Raw genomic sequence first — 17,455 nt, 5'->3', positions numbered from 1 at the left:
CTGCAGAGATTTGAGGGTCTGTTCTCTGCCACTTCAGCCACCTGTCCTCCCCAGCTCATGCCCCAACCACATTATCAGACTTCCTCCTCTCATCCCTCCCCTTCACCCACCCCGCATGGCCCATGTTCTCAGTCTGGAAGTCTTTTCTCACGTCTTACATTTTCTCTGCCTGTGGCCAAATCCTGAGTCTGGGCCTGGTTCAGGTGAAAGGGAAGCAGAGTGGGTCAAGGGCCCTCTCCCTCTCCCAGCTGACTCCCTGGCAGACACAGAGCTGCAGGTGTCTCCCACCCAGAGGAGAGGCTTCCAGGGTCCTTGGGGACTGGCCTGCCAGGACACAGATGTTTACTCTAGGCACTCCCAGGAGGGAGGAAAGGGTTTGTAGCTTAGAATATTTGTTCAGACAACAGTCATTTGTAAGTTTCTGGGAGATGAGATAGTTCCTGTATTTTTCAAATCAGAAAGTGGCGTATGGAAGTTTTTAAGTGTTTATAAATAAGACCACCTGGGAAATGTCATCTCTGGAGAAGGAGGGGCTATGGAGATGCAAGTCTCGACCTCAGGTTGCTTACAGGTATTAGTGTCAGCAAACACTAGACGGCTAGATAGCACCTGGTCACAGGTGTAGGGGAGGGCTGATATGCTGTGGAGAGCTAGGGAGAGGACCCTCAGTGGGAGGGAGGGTGGCTGTCCTTGTGTCCTTGTGGGAGGGTTTCTAAGGAGATGGATATGAGCGATGACATGGGGATGTGATGGGTGGAGACAGTCAGCTCGCTCACCCCAGTAGCCAACACATGTGGCTTGAAGGTAGCCACACACGTGGATGCAGGGGCAGCAGGGCCTCGCCACTGGCTCACCAGTACTTGGTGCTGCATAGCCATTCAGTCCTGGATCATGTGGGGCGGAAGACAAAAATCACACATTTGAGAGACTATTTTGCCACATAAGAGACTATTATTTCAGTTAAGCTGGAATTTAACTTTCTGTAACCCTCAGTTCTCTGGGTTTTTTTTTTTTTTTTTTTTTTTTTTTCTCTCTATGCACCTACTGCTCCAGAGAGCACAAGAGATTAGAGGAAAACAAGTCTTTGTTAAGAATTTAAGTGGGGCGTGGTGGCTCATGCCTGGAATCTCAGCACTTTGGCAGGCCAGGTGGGAGAATTGCTTGAGCCCAGGAGGTTGAGACTAGCCTGGGCAACATGACGAAACCCCATCTCTACAAAAAAAAATACAAAAATTAGCTGGGCGTGGTAGTGTGAACCTGTAGTTCCAGCTACTTGGGAGGCTGAGGTGGGAGAATCAATTGAGCCTGGGAGGTTGAGGTTGCAGTGAGCCATGATTGTACCACTGCACTCCAGCCTGGGCCACAGAGTGAGACCCTGTCTGAAAAAACAAAAACAAATAAAACAGATTTGATTACACAGAGTAACAGGACTTTTTTTTTTCCTTTGAGATGGGGTCTTGCTCTGTCACACAACCTGGAGTGCAGTGGCACGATCTTGGCTCACAGCAACCTCGACTTCCCAGGCTCAAGTGATCCTCAGCCTCTCAAGTAGCTGGAACCACAGGTGCACACCACCATGCCTTACTAATTTTTGTACTTTTGGTAGAGATGGGTTTTTGCCATGTTGCCCAGGCTGGCTTCAAACTCCTGAGCTCAAGTGACCCACCTGTCTTTAGCTCCCAAAATGCTGGGATTACAGGCATGAGCCACTGCGCCCAGCCAATAGCACTTTTAAGAGGAAAAGTATCTGTGCCATATAGGATGCTTTGGGCTGCATTTACTTAATTCTGCCCTCGTCCTGTTTCACCTCTTACTATCCCTGCTGATATTTCTCAAGGTGTGGTCCCAGGACCAGCAATAACAGCATCGCTAAAAAACTGGTTGGCGATGTACATTCTCTGGCCTTGCCCCATACCTAGATCAGAAGCTCTGGGGACGGGGCAGCAGTCTGTTGTACTGCCCGCCCGCATACCCCTTGCCTTCTGATTCACATGCATGCTGAAGCCTGAGAAGCTCTGCCTGGGCTCTCTTTTTTTTTTTTTTTTTTTTTTTGGGGGCAGAGTTTCGCTCTTGTTACCCAGGCTGGAGTGCAATGGCGCAATCTCGGCTCACCGCAACCTCCGCCTTCTGGGTTCAGGCAATTCTCCTGCCTCAGCCTCCTGAGTAGGTGGGATTACAGGCACGCGCCACCATGCCCAGCTAATTTTTTGTATTTTTAGTAGAGACGGGGTTTCACCTTGTTGACCAGGATGGTCTTGATCTCTTGACCTCATGATCCACCCGCCTCGGCCTCCCAAAGTGCTGGGATTACAGGCGTGAGTCACCGCGCCCGGCTTGGGCTCTCGATTCTCAAAGTGTCATCCATAGGTCTGCAGCATGGACATCCTAGAAGCTTGTTAGAGATGAAGAACCTTACGTTTCACTTCACACCTCCTGAGTCAGAATCTGCCCCTGAGCAAGAACGCCAGGTGATTTGTTTGTATAATAAGTCTTCATTTAAGGAGCACTGTGCCAAGGCCTGGCCTGCTACCCATCCTGTAGATCCACCAACCCTCAGTAGAATAGGGTCAGCAGGAACTAGGGAATCTTGGCCGAAACAAATGCTTCTGGACCCAAAGCTCTGTCTCCTGCCAGGTGGGACAGTGGCATAGTGGGAGGCTTTAGACCTCCCAATTTGCCAGGGAGGGTGCCTTGACCTGCCAGTGCCAGATGCCCTCAACACTTCCTCTGGGCTCACAAGGCAGATGGAACCATGGCCACAAAAGGCTTCTCGGTGTCCACTAGGACTGCCTGCCTGTCTTCAGCTTGGATGACACAGAGAAGGAGACCCCTGACTGGGCCTGGGGACTCATTCCTGTAATCTCAGCAGTTTGTGAGGCCAAGGCAGGAGGATCGCTTGAAGCTAGGAGTTTGAAACCAGCCTGAGCAACATAATGAAGCCCCCATCTCTACAAAAAAAAAAAAAAATTAAAAACAAGTAGCCAGGCATGGTGGCACATACCTGTAGTCCCAGCTACTCAGGAGACTGAGGCAAGAGGAGTGCTGGAGCTAGGAGTTCAAGGCTGCAATGAAGTACGATTGTGTCACTGTACTCCAATCTGGGTGACAGAGGGATACCCTGTCTCAACAACAACAACAAAAAAAAAAGAAAAAAAGGAAAGGGAGACTCCCATGGTGAGAGCAGAAGCAGAGCAGAAGCCAGGGCTCACTCTTACACCTGCTTCTGCTTCTCTTCTGATGACCCGTGGCCCCCTACAGGGTAGTGAGCCTCTGAGTCAAACTCCGCTCAACCTGTCCACTCTCCACATTCAACCCTTGCCTGTCCTCCCTCCCTTAACCTCGGCTTCTCAGAGTTTTGTAGCAAGAAAGGCAAAAGTCTGAAGCCCCACACACATCATTAGCATGAGCAGGCCTCCTCTCTGCGAGCTTCCATTTCCTCATCAGAGGAAGTGGGGAGGACAGTGTGGGCAGGATGTCCATGCAGAGTGGGGAGGACAGTGCCACCCGCTGGAATCAGGCTGGCGGCAGCGTCACTGTGATCACCTCGTGCGGCTCAGCCCACCTGGAGTCCTGACCACATGCTGCCTGCTCACTCCTCGCCTTCTAACCCATAGGGCCACTTGTTGCATATATTTCTTGCACACACCCAGAGGCCAGGACAGAGGAGGCAGAGAGCACTATTCAGAGGTGTGATGGAGGCTAACCGATGGCTGCAGGGTCCAGAGCCAGGCACAGGTGGCCAGGGAAGGTTTGCTGCAGTCGGCCTTCTGGAAGGCTCTGAGCGGCCAGCTCCCAGCAGAGTTGTGTCACGCCCTCCCTGGTCCCCCAGAGCCCACCACAACCTTCCTTCTCCTCATGCACACACTTGGAAGAATGCTGCTCTGTCATTTCAGGTCTCACTCTTGGGTCCCATTGTGACTCACAGAGAGGGGACAAATAATTTCTGCAGAGAAGGGAGCTGACAGGTGAGGAATCCCCACTTACCACTGTAAGGATGATGCAAAGGATGTTGCGAGGGGAGGCTGCAGATCTGTGTCTGAGTCCCACCTTCAGCACCATCTGTGTGAGGTCGATTAACTGGAACCAGAAACTCAGTTTCCTATCTGAAAAACAGGAAGATAGTCCTTCCCTATGTCCTCACAGCCCTCTCCAGAGGATAAGATGAAATTATGCACGCACCACATTTTGTAAAGCATGAAGTCCTTCATGGACTTCTAAGGGATTGTTGACCCTCCGCCCATATAAGTGTCTGCATATGTAAAGGGGGCCCCTACATCCTGGTTGGATAGTTAATGTTGACTAACCTTCCCATGCCTGATACTATACCTCCGGGTTATAAAGCGCCTTCCCCCACTGTGCGTCCTCTAATCTCCCAGACACCTGATCAGGCAGTATAGGAAACAAACCATGCAGGCATTTTAAGTAAAAAGGGCTTCATGGGAACTTAGGTTCTTTCAAAAGTCTGGAAGGTGTTGGCAGTGGGTGAGGCTGGGCTGCCAACCGTCACTCTCAGAGTACCGCTGATGGGAGTGAGTTAGTCCCTCCATAGTCAGGAAGCGGAGAGCAGGAGGCCACAGGAACTGGTGAGCTCAAGTCATTCTGCAGGACTGCCAAGGAGGGATTGGGATGACACAGCAGGGGGCCTGGAACCTGAGATGCTAAGGCAGAAACCCACCCCCTGTCCCCTCTGAGGCACTGACTGGCCGACCCTGACTGCAGGGGATTAAGAAAATGTGGGTTTATGTCACCAGCAAGTTATTCAATCACTTGGTGTCTCCATTTCCTTCTCTGGACGATACTGGATTAAATGAGAATACTGGATTAAGTGAGTCAGTCTATGCAGCGCACTTCGAACCATGCTGACGTGCAGTGAGCTCTCTGTATGGTGGTAGTTGTGCTGTAAGAATGTAAGGGGCAGCTCAGACAAGGGCGTGCGGATATAATCATGGTCTGTTCGAGTTGGGCAAGACCTCGGTGAGTTGCCCAAGATCTGAGTGACTCTGGTATATCATGGAAAGATTAGACGCAGTAACTGGGCAGTACAGAATGGCAGGCCGGCTGCAAGGGACTGACAGTGCTAGGTGGCAGGGGGTCTTTCCTCCCTCCCTTGCTCCCTCTTTTCCTTACCACGTCTGTAAACGGGATTTGAGATGGCCACTTAGTATCTAGAAGAGGGAGCAATCATGATGCACAGCCTTCAAGCCTGGCAAGAATTTGAGTAGGCAGGGGCCCTCTGGGCTGGCACATCTGGGAGGACGAAGTCAAACCCGTGGCACTCCTCTCCTGCACCTGGATCTGGGGCTACAAGCCCATCTGGAGGGATACTGATTTGTTCCCTCCCTGGGCGTGGAGTTTGGATTGCCCCCTGAGCACAGACAGCTTCCCAGAGTCTGAGCCTTGCCTGGACTCCTGTGTGCTGTGTCACAAGCCCCATGAAAGGATGACTTGCCCTCCGAGGTGGTAGCTTCCTGCCTTCTGCCCCGCACGCCCTTGCTTGGTGTCTGCAGAGCTCTGAGTTGTGCTCACAGGCATCGAGCAGTAGAGGCAGGCATTGATTGTGTTAGCAAGCACTTGGGAGGTAGTCATTAGACAAAAAGTGCAGAGCGCCTGCCAGCTGTGCAGCCTCACCAAGGGAGAGGCTGGGAGTAAACAAACAGGTGTCAAAGGCAATTAGGGCAAATTAGACATGGCCCCCAGACACAAGGGTGTAGGAAGCTGTTTGCAGCCTTTGCCCCACTTGCATGCACCTGCAGGGAGGTAGCAAGCCACACACTTGGTCTCTGCCCAGATGGCATTCTCTGTGCCAATCACTGTGTGGTGAAGCCTGGATGAACCAAAGCCTCCAATTCTCCAGGCTGTTGTGGTGCTCTGCTGCTAGCACACAGGTCAACATCGAGAAGTTCTTTGACCCTTGCTTAAAACATAACAAAAGGGCCGGGCGTGGTGGCTTATGCCTGTAATCTCAGCATTTTGGGAGGCTGAGGTGGGTGGATCACTTGAGGTCAGAAGTTCAAGACTGGCCTGGCCAACATGGTGAAATCCTGTCTCTCTACTAAAAATATAAAAATTAGCTAGGTATGGTGGCAGATGCCTGTAATCCCAGCTACTCAGGAGGCTGAGGCAGGAAAATTGCTTGAACCCAGGAGGCAGAGGTTGTAGTTAGCCAAGATCACACCACTGCACTCCAGCCTGGGTAACAGAGTGACACTGTGTCTCAAAAATAAATAAACACAACAAAAGGCTTCCAGGCTCCACTTACTGCCACTCTCCACTACTGACTGTCCCTGTCTCTGTCCAGAGTGCTGGAGAGCCACCTAATGCCCTGGATCTCCAAGCCCAGCCTTGCAAGGATGCCTTATCCAAGGAATAAAAGGCTTGTGGGGATATGGACATGGATATGTAACCATAATGGGTTTGTTTCCCGATGCACTCAGCAAGCCAGTATGCAGAGACACCGGGTTGCTGCAGAGAAAGAGGTTTAATCATAGGGTCACTGAACAAAGGCATCAGAGGACACCTCAAATCTATTGCCCCAAGGAATTTGGAATTAGAGTTTTTAACAGTTTTGGAGTGGGCCAAAGTGTGGAGATCATTGATTGGTGGAAGAGTGCAGGGTGAGGTCATGGGACAGGGAGAGGAAGCAGCTGTGCTTTCATGCTCATCCTGATCCTCCGTGGGGGTCTCCAAACTGGTTGCTGGAATTGGGGGCCTGAAAAACATCTTAAGCTATCCTACAGCAAAAACTCATGATTCTAATGTTAGAGATTCTGTCCACAGGAACAACGGCGACATAAATCGATTTGTAAACAGTCTTTGGACCCTAATGTCAGAAATCCTATCTACAGGAACAACTGAGATGCAAATGGTCAGGATCTTGTGCTGTGTGACTTTCAGCAACAAGGAAATGGGCCAAAGTACAGCCCAATTGATGCTTAATTATAACTGTATTTCAATTCAGATTGTGACATGCAATTCTTGTCAGCCCTCTGGGGACACTTTTGGATTCAGGCATTGAATGAAAGGAGACGTTCCTTCATTCACCAGTTGCTGTTTTTAACTAAGCAATTTACTTTGTGCTAGAGCTGAGCTTCAGCGAGCGGGAGACACAGATAGAACAAACACACTCCCTGCTCTCACGGCGCTCCTGGCATTGTCCCCTGCACTAGTGACCATTTGCACACCAATCTCTTCTCTAAGCACTTTTCAGGGATGCTTTTATTTAATCCTCATGACAACCTTATGAGGCAGATACTATTTTTCTCTTGAGGTGAGAAAACTGAGGCACAGGGAGATTAAATAACTTGGCCAGGATCACTCCATCCAAGCCAGGATTCCAACTTAAGTAGTCTCGCTACAGAGTCCCAGGTATTCAGGAAAGTGCTTTGCATGGGGAGAGATTTTTGCACATAGCTATAGCGGGGTGGAAAGCCACAGGAACACTATGGCTGAAGTGCACAACTTTGGTTGGAAGGAAACACCTTTGGGGTGGAGAGAACAGTAAAAGGTAATGAGGCAGGTTTCCCTAGGCCAGGTAGGCAGTTAGCCCCGCTCCTGCTAGCTCCAGTCAACTCTGGAAGTCAGGGGCAGGGGCAGGTGGCACCCAGAATGGAAGTGCTGTGTGAGCATTTTCACCAGATTCTCTCATTAATCTTCACCAAGAGGACCAGTGGTACCCAAACTAGCTGTGCATTCAAATCATTGAGCAGGCTTTTAAAACTCCATATCCTGACCACACTCCATGTCAATTAAATCAGAGTCTCTGATGGTGGGATTTGGGCTTCATTGTTTTTTAAAGCTCTCAATGTAGTTGCCCAACGGTTTCTTCTTGCCTGCTGCCCAGGAAAGCCAATTCACTGAGAGCAGCAGGTTTTGCAGCAAAGAAAGAGTTTAATAATCACAGGGCCAGCCAAGCCAGAGGATGAGAGAGAATTCTCAAATCAGCCTTCTTGAGAAGTTAGAGGCTAGGATTTTTTAAGGATAGTTTGTTGGGCAGGAGGCTAGGGAATGGGGAATGCGGATTGATTGGGTTGGGGCTGAAGTCATAGCGGGTTGAAGCTGTCTTCTTGTGCTGAGTCAGTTCCTGGGTGGGGGTCACAAGACCACTTGAACCAGTTTCTTAGTATGGGTTACTGGTTGAGATGGTTTGGCTGTGTTCCCAGATAAATCTCATCTTGAATTGTAGCTTCCATAATTTCCATGTGCTGTGGGAGGGACCCAGTGGGAGATAATTGAATTATGGGGGGTGTTTTCCCCCATACTTTTCTCATGGTAATAAATAAGTCTCATGAGATCTGTTGGTTTTATAAGGGGTTTCCCCTTTTACTTGGCTCTCATTCTCTCTTGCCTGCTACCATGTAAGATGTGTCTTTCACCTTCTGCCATGATTGTGAGGCCTCCCCAGCCACATGGAACTCTGAGTCCATTAAACCTCATTAAAGAAATTTATAATTTCTTTATAAATTACCCAACCTCTGGTATATCTTCATCAGCAGTGTAAACACAGACTAATACACTGGTCCAGGTGGTGCCAGCTGGTCCATCAGCATGCAGATTCTGAGAGACAGCTCAAACACCAATCATAGGTTTTACAGTTGTGATGTTATCTGTAGGAGCAGTTGGGGAGGTTAGGAATCTTGTGACCCCCCAGCTCCATGACTTCAGAACCATAATTCTAACCTTGTGGCTAACTTGTTAGTTTTACAAACGTGGTCCCTGAGCAAGGACGGAGTTAGTTTTGGGAAGGGGCTGTTATTGTCTTTGTTTTAAGGTTAAGCTATAAACTAAATTCCTCCCATAGTTAGCTTGGCTTATGCTCAAGAATGATCAAGGACAGCTTACGAGTTTAGAATCAAGATGGAGTCAGCTATGTCAAATTTCTCTCCCTGTCATAATTTTGTAGAGGCAGCTTTATCCAGATGATTTTGGTGTGCAGGCTAGATAGAACCACTGAGCTAGACCAGAACTTCTGACGAACCTTCTGCCCCAGGTGAACACCACCAATTCCAAGGCAGGAAACATGGGCACATGAGGAGGACAACAAATTTGTCATTCTTTTCTGAGGCTCTTCCCAGAGCATCTTTAAAAAGCATCTTCCCAGAGCATCTTCCAAAGCAGAGGAACTACGAGAGGCCTGAGAGCAGCCTGTGGGAGGGCGCAGGCCTTCCAGCAGCCGGAGTGCAGGAGGGAGGAGGAGGGAGGATGCAGAGGACGAGGAGGATGAGGGTCAGGCATCGGCCCAACAGTTTCAGCTGCTTATTTGGCTGTCTCTGGAGTGGCCAAAAAGAAGACTGAGTCATTTCTGCAGAACACTGTTATGATCTGGCTTTGATTCCATGTCAGATCAGGGTGCAGGGGAGTCTTTGGAGGGAAAGGCTGTGGCAGGTGGCCCCCTTGATGCTCATTAGCCCACCCTTGCTGGCCAACCTGGGGCACAGAGGAGGAATCAAAGAAGGCTTTTTCTCCTTTGCTTTTCTTTCCCTGCAGCTCATACTTAAGGAGAGAAAAATGTCTTTATGTTCATTAGTAGATTCTTAAAACAACCCCATGCTTCCTATCCTAACAATGGGGGCGTCTGCCATACTTTCTGCACCTCACTAGCCCCATCCTCCCTGGAGAGCACCAATGGTCCCACCCCACAGACCATGAGGTGGAAGGACGGTCTTAAAGATGAAAGATTGAGGTTCAGAGACGTGAAGGGACTTGCCTGAGGGTGCACAGCTTTAAATGGCAGTGTCAAAATTAGGGCCTGGGTCCCTAGCCCTGTTCACCCTATCAAATGGCCCTCGTTCAGCAGGGCCACCCAGCTAGAACTCAGCCTGCAGGATTGTCAAGGCTGTGCAGTGTGCTCCTGGCTCTCTGAGGCCTGGTGCTGTTCTATTTCTGTTTGCTTCAGCACCACCCCTGCCAGGATGCCCAGTCCAGGGCCCTGTGGAGGTAGGGAAGGCTCAGCCCCTACCCACCTGGCTCTGCCCAGCAGGGTGTGGTGTAGTGGTCTGAGAGATTGTGTGTGTGTGTGTGTGTGTGTGTGTGTGTGTGTGTGTGTGTGTGTGGAGAGAGAGAGAGAGAGAGAAACAGAAAATGCATGCACAAATGATAGAGCAAATAGGATAAAATGATAACAATTGGTGAATCTAGCTAAAGGGCATCTGGTATTTTGGCTGCTGTTTTTATTTTTAGTTTTGCAACATTTTATACACTTGAAATTATTTCCAAATGAAAAAGGGAGGGGGGAAGAGACTTAAGACAATAATATTCAACTTTCCTGAGTAAAAAAAGTTTAAGACTTTCTCAAACAAAAGTCCTAAAAACATTTAAAGCGCGGCCCATGCTGTGTAGCTCCATTTATATGAAGGTCAGGAATAGACTGAATTAATGATGAGGAAGATCAGGGGGGTATAAACTGGAAAGGGGCACAAAGAAACTCTATTGGGGGGTTCTTGAAATGTTTTCTGTTTTTATCTGGGTGAGGGTCACATACATCTGCAGATACACCCAGAACAATGGAAAGCAGGGCCTCGAAGAGATCTTGGCAGACTCACGTTCATAGCAGCATTATTCATCATAGCCAAGCGAGGGAAGCAACCCGGGTGACCATTGACAGGTGAACCTCAAGGTTCATTCACATTATGGCATGTGTCTGAAGTTTCTTCCTTTTTATTTATTTATAGATGGAGTTTCCTTGTTGCCCAGGCTGGAGTACAATGGTGCAACCTTGGCGCACTGCAACCTCCACCTCCCAGGTTCAAGCAGCTCTCCTTCCTCAGCATCTCCAGTAGCTGGGATTATAGGCACCTGCCGCCACACCTGGCTAATTTTTTGTATTTCATAGAGACGGGGTTTCACCATGTTGGCCAGGCTGGTCTCGAACTCCTGACCTCAGGTGATCCACCCGCTTGGACCTCCCAAAGTGCTGAGATTATAGGCATGAACCACTGCGCCTGGTGTTTCTTCCTTTTCAAGGCTGAATAATCCTGCATTATCAATGCCACATGCCATAACGTGGATGAGCCTTGAGGACATTATGCCCAGTGGCATAAGCCCATCACAAAAAGACAAATACTCTATGATTCCACTTATGTGAGGTGCCTAGAGTAGTCAAATTTATAAAGATGGAAAGTAGAGTGGTGGTTGCCAGGTGCTGGGAGGAGGGAGGATAGGGAGTTCTTGTTTAAATGGGTATAGAGTTTCAGTTTTGCAAGATAGTGTTCTGACGATTGGTTGTACAACAGTGTGAATGTACTTCATGCTACTCAACTGTACACTTAAAAATGGTTAGGATGGTAAATTTATTTGATTTTACCACAACTAAAAATTGAAAATAAATTACAAAGAAGATTGTTACTGGTGCTTAGTTAAAAATACATATATGAAGAAGTGGCCTGAGATCTATAGCACAGATCTCAAGTAAAATATGTGCATAATATTCACCAGTGTGTTCTAAAATTAAAAACAAAACAACCACAAAAACAAAAACCCCCCAACTCTGGCCAATAGTTGGTGCCCAGGAGAGGAGAGGAGCTGGCTCTTGCCGTCACTGTCGGCCTGAGGTTGTGTGGGACTCCGTGGGGTGAGGTCTCGCCCCATCCTGTGCTGGGGTGGGAGGTTTTATGGGACCTGGCTGCTCACAGAGTTGGATCAGGGGAGATCAGATGCAGCCAGAGCCTCAGCCTAGATAGAGGGCTTGCATCGAGGCCAGCGTCCTATTCTTGTCTGAGTGATCCTAAAGGTTAGGTGGGAGGAACAGGTTACGGGGTGTTTTTATAGCTGCTGCCTTATTCTGGTCCTTTAAAAAAATTGAGGTGAAATTCCCATAACATAAAATGAACCATTTAAATTAACCATTTAAAGTGTACAGTTCATTGGCATTTAGGACATTCACAGTGTTGTGCAATCATCACCTCTATCTAATTCCAAAATATTTCTGTCACCCCAAAGGAGTCCCCATTCCCTTTAAGCAGTCACTCCCCAATTTTATTCTGTTTGAGGAAAGATTAGTTATTTCCATTTTCAAGATTACAAGGTACAGGGAAGTAATAAACTTTTTTAGGTGATAAAGCTGGGGCATCAGCTTAGGGCTGTCTTACATTTCATGTCTATGACACTAGGATGCGCTGCGTCTTCAGTTACAACTGAGAATATTGGACCTGGAATTAATTAGTAGATCACTACGATCTTTATATTTGTTACAATGTGGCATTTCTGATGAGTGTTGGAAAATATCCTAGTATCTTTATGTAAGTTAGGTGGATGACAGCTTGAAACTTGATTTCCATATTCTACACATTAAATTTTGGAAACTAGAGCTGGGACAGGAGATATGTTTGTTTTGATTCCAGAGAACATTCCATCTGTAAGTGATGATCCAATATAGTCTGGAACTTCCCAGATACTCTTATGGAGCAATAATAGAGGTAGGGCACATTATCAACAGTCCTGATAAATTCAAAGTGTAACTAACCTCCCTTAGATAGACCCAAGATAGTCATGTATGCTTCTCTGGGGACTCTTTAGGGGTATGATGGAGCAGATGACATGATATAGAATGGCATTCCCATAGTTAAGAAGAATTTCCATAGGTCACTGTATCCAGCTTCCTCTCTCTTGGCTAAAATATTCTTTATGCACACAATAGTCTTTGTTTTTTAACAGCTTTATTGAGATATACTTCACATACTATACAATTCACCCATTTAAAGTATGCAATTCAGTTGTTTTTGGCATATTACATTATTTTTAAATTGTGATAAATATATATAACATAAAATTTGCTATTTTAACTTTTTTTTCTTAAACAAATAGAGACTGGGGTCTCACTATGTTGCCCATCCTGGGTTTGAACTCCTGGGCTCAAGTGATTCTCCCACCTTAGCCTCCTGACTAGCTGAGACTATAGCCCAGCTGACTTTAACCATTTTTAAGCATACCGAGTGGCATTAATTACTTTCACCATGTTGTGCAACCATCACCACTATCTATTTCTAAAATATTTTCATCACCCCAACAGAATCTGTAGCTATTAAGCAATAACTTCCTACTTCCCTTTCTCCTTGTCCCTAGTAACCTCTGTTCTGCTTTCTGTTTCTAACAATTTAACTGCTCTATGTACCTCACATAAGTGGAGTCATACGTTCTGTGTCTTTTTGTGCCTGCCTTATTTCTTTCTTTAGCACAATGTTTTCAAGGTTCATCCATGGCATAGCCTGTATCAGAATTTCATTCCTTTAAATGGCTGCATAGTATTCCATTATATGTATATACCATTTTGTTTATCCATTCATCCATTGGCAGACATTTGGCTCTTGTAAATGATGCTGCAATGAACATTTGTGTAAAATTGTTTGTTTGAATACCAGTTTTTAATTATTTCAGTTCTACCTATAAGTAAAATTGCTGGGTTATATGGTAATCCTACGTTTGACTTTTTGAAGCAGCTGATTCTTATATTTTAGGATGCTTTCATCCATGTGGTTGTCTTATCCTGGTAGGCCTGATGGCCCCTCGCACAGGGCTGGGCACCAGGAGCTGAGCCCACGTGCAGTGGGTCCTGGGGAGCTGCCCCTCACCATCAGGTGCTCAGAGTCCTCTTGGCCCATTGTCCTTTTCTGTCTGGTTGGCCGTCACCTCTCTAACCTGTCCATTCTGTCCCCAACAGATGTGCCCGTGGAGAAGCTGGCTGCCATGCCAGCCTTGCGCAGCATCAACCTCCGCTTCAACCCACTCAATGCCGAGGTGCGCGTGATCGCCCCGCCGCTCATCAAGTTTGACATGCTTATGTCTCCGGAAGGCGCAAGAGCCCCCCTACCTTAGGCCACCCTCCTCATGCCCACCCAGCAAGGGACAGAGGCCACTGGCCTGTCACCCTGGAAGGGAGGGAGGCCCATGGGAGGCCAAGCTGCAGGCTGGGGGTGGGTGGGCCGACCAGCAAGTGGTGGGTGGGGCGCAGCCGGTCTGAATAGATAGCTTACAGCAGTAGGGGCCTCTGGAATGCCCAAGGGAAGAGGCAAGGTGGGGCCTGCCGCCTGGACTCTGGGCACTTACAGCTGCTATGCAAGCTCAGGCAGATCTCCTGCCTTCTCTGAGCCTTGTCACTTGAAAAAAGGGACCTTGGAAAAGGTCCCTACAAAAAGGCAGGGACCCTTTACCTCCTTTGGCTCCCTGGAGGTTTTTAAGCAGTATGTGCCTCCAAGTTACCTCCAGATCAGCAGGCACAGGTGGGCATTGCCGGGTATTTTCTGGACCCCTGCGGGTTTGAGGCCTTGTTTTTAGTGCTGAGTGCCAGTTGCTGTCCTGAGAAAAGAAGACAACCCCCATCTATTTATTACTTCCTGAGAACTGACCTGGATACGGCCCTCTGCAGGGCCCTTCACCCCTGTGGTCCCTGAACTGGCAGGAGCCTCAGCTAGGAGTCCTGTGAGAGCTGTGGCGGGAATCTGGCCTGGCACTGCTGCAGGGCAAGAACATTCATGTAGGCTGGGAGTGGGGAGCAAGTCACGTCAGCTCTGTCCTTCCTGACAGCTAACAAATCGGCGGGGTGGGAAGTCCTGAGTTCTCTGTCCCTCTGTAGTGTCACCCCTGAGCCGTGGGAGAGGTGGCCCAGAGAACGGCAGAGCCATTTGCACCTGTGGCTCTGGTCTGAAGCGATCAGATGGCCACCCTCACCACAGTCCCATCCAGCAGCAGCCTGGCTGCCTTGTCGGGGCCCCTGGGGGCAAAACATGGTGTGAATCATCGAATTTGTAGCCAGCCAGTTCCCAGGCCAACACCCAAACCCCTGATGACCTAGTCCTTTAAAGGACTCAACCTGGCATCTTAGGGTATGATGAGGCAACAGGGTGACCAGCTCTCCTGGTTTCCCAGGATGTGGAACTTTCAGTGCTAAAACTGGGACAGTACCCGGCAAGTGGGAATGGCTGGTGCCCTACCAGGAGAAGGCCTGGGGCTTTTTCTTCCTGAGAACACCTGTGGCTTGAAGACTGCTTGGTCCTCAGGCATCTACCTCCCATTTCTCTCATGTGTGGAGCAGGCTGACTCAGGGCCCCAGACTCCACCTGATCTGCACCTTTGTTTGAATCTCTGGAGGCACCTAGGCCCCTGGGCTTGAGGCAAAGCCAGGCCACCCAAATCCTGCATTCTGTGGATGAGTGGCCACTTTAGCACTCCTAGGGCTAAGATGTTAAGAGCTCAGATCACTGCTCAGAGCAGTAATCCCTGCTCAGAAAGCTCCCAATTCTCCTGTCCCTGCCCAGGTCTCCTGTCTCTGCCCAGGTCTCCTGTCTCTTGGTAAGGAGCTGACAGGTTGGGCCACTGTTGGGCCATCACTGAGCTCTCAGTATCTCAAAAAACTTCGTTCTGCTCATATCACAAGGCCTGGTTGGTCAAACTCTGGGCAAAGGGTTTTCAGGATGAGGAGGTTAAGACAGGATCTCCAGAGCTACCGAGTTCATCTGTGGGTGTTGGGGGCAAGTTGGGGCTGAAGTCCTGTTCAGGCTGTGCTGGCCCCACCTGCCTTGTGACCTGGACAGGGTTTCTCCCTGTTGAAGAAGAGGCATGCTTCTCTGATGTGCAAAAAGGCAGTGTATGACCAGAGCCTTGCAACTCACAGTGTGGTCTGTGGACCGGCAGTGGCAGTGTCCCCTGGGAGCTTGTTAGGAATGCAGAGTCCAGGCCTCACCCTAGACCTCCCGACTCAGACCCTGCATTTTAGCAAGACCCCCAGCTGATTCCTATAAGCACTTCAGAGTTTGAGAAGCAAGGACCGAGGCTGGGGATGTCCTCCAACAAGAGGGTAAAGGTTCTCTCAGTTCTCTCCCTGCCACTTCCAGGGATCCGAGCCTGTGCTCAGCCTCCTCCCTAACCAGCCCTGAGAGACCCTTGGCCTGTTAGATTGTTCCAGAGTCTGTGTGGCACTCCCGAAGAAGGGAGTGACCTGTAGTCACCAGGAGATGAGGGTTAGGTGTGCCTGGCCCTTTGGACCTGGCCTTTCTGGTTAACCCCTGCATGCCAAGCTGTCTGCTGACCCAGATCCTCACCTCAGGCCTCTGAAGGGGCAGCTTCTGGAAGTTGTTTTCTCCTCTGCTTGGAGAGTTTGCCCTTGCCTCTCGGGGAAAGTGTGGGCAGCCACAGCAGCCCCCAAATCAGAGCTCACAGTGAGTGAGCCCCTTAGCTTTAGTCTGCAATAAAGAATGCATTGATTTCGTCTGCCTGGTTGGTGTTTAATTCATTCTCACTGTACAGACCTCCTATAGCCTGGGTGTCAAACCAGCCCACATGCAAGAGGGGTGCCCTCTTGTTGAAAGCATGAGGTAGAGAAGGCTAGACTAGGATGAAACGTGGATTAGTCACAGGTGGGCACAGGTGCAGCCAAGCAGAATTGGTGCGTGCCCCCCAGCTGCTCTGCTGCAGGATGGCTAAATGTCAGGGGGAAACTGTGTATCTGGGAAAGGATGAAGAGACCCGCTATCTCCAAATTTCTTCCTTACTGGTGCCAGAAATTACTCCTTTAGTCATTTGTTCTGCTGAGACCATGGTTCTTAAAGAGGGGTCTCTGGGCCAGTAGCATCAGCAGCACCAGGAAGTTGGTTAGAAATACAAATTCTTGGCCGGGCATGGTGGCTCACACCTGTAAGCCAAACACTTTGGAGGCCAAGGGGGGCGTATCACCTGAGGTCGGGAATTCAAGATCAGCCTGACCAACATGGTGAAAAACCGTCTTTTCAAAAAAAAAAAACATTCTTGACCCCACCCCAGATGTGCAGAATCTGAAATCGGGAGTGGGGCCCAGCATTCTGTCTTAACAATTGCTCTGTGTGGTTCCGATGCTCGCTAGAGAACTGCTGCCCTGGGTTCAATGTTAAAGTCAGGATTTGCTTTTTTCTAAGTCTGAGAGGCCAACTTAAGTTTGCCTTGAGTTTTAGGCCAGGTGCTCCCCTGAGTAGCTGGGATTACAGGAGCCCACCATCACGCCTGGCTAATTTTGTATTTTTAGTAAAAACGGAGTTTCACCATGTTGGCCGGGCTGGTCTTGAACTCCTGACCTCAGGTAATCCACCCACCTCGGCCTTCCAAAGTGCTGAGATTACAGGCATGAGCCACTGCTCCCGGCTGATCCATTATTTTTATTTAACAAACATACATAGAGCTTAGTGGGTACCAGGCAGTGTCTTAGTGCATTATAGATATTAACTCATTTAATCCCTGTAACAATCCTCGCTAGCTTTGGGATTTGGACAAATCTCTTCCTCTCCGGGCCCTGTTTCCTGTTTGTAAAACTAAGGGGCTACACCAGGAGACCCCCAAGGGCCTTTCCAGAGCTCATATGGTCACTATTTCTCAGCTCCTGAAGGCCCTATGATCATTTATAACTGTTCCCTGTCGATTAGCCTGGACTCAGGCCGCTGGCCTCCCCACCCCAAAGGCCAGTGGTCAGAGAGAGGACTCCCACCTGCATAGTTTCCTG

The 17,455-nt window shown here is 48.9% G+C and overlaps 1 protein-coding gene across 6 annotated transcripts in view; it reads left to right on the top strand.

Annotated features, from left to right (window-relative positions):
* The window catches only part of LRRC20 (leucine rich repeat containing 20), a 66,128-nt gene extending 49,934 nt beyond the window's left edge, over window positions 1-16,194 (top strand). For all 6 annotated transcript variants that reach the window (XM_032256234.1, XM_032256238.1, XM_032256236.1 and 3 more), the window contains one exon: window positions 13,652-16,194. In XM_032256234.1, the coding sequence (XP_032112125.1) occupies window positions 13,652-13,806 (155 nt within the window). In that variant the 3' untranslated portion in view covers window positions 13,807-16,194. The remainder of the gene's footprint in view (window positions 1-13,651) is intronic.
* Window positions 16,195-17,455: the final 1,261 nt, after the last annotated feature.

Source organism: Sapajus apella, unplaced genomic scaffold (genome assembly GCF_009761245.1).
Source record: "Sapajus apella isolate SASKATOON/1434 unplaced genomic scaffold, GSC_monkey_1.0 scaffold94, whole genome shotgun sequence".
Taxonomy (NCBI): Eukaryota; Metazoa; Chordata; class Mammalia; order Primates; family Cebidae; genus Sapajus; species Sapajus apella.
This window is presented reverse-complemented; position numbering and strand designations above follow the sequence as displayed.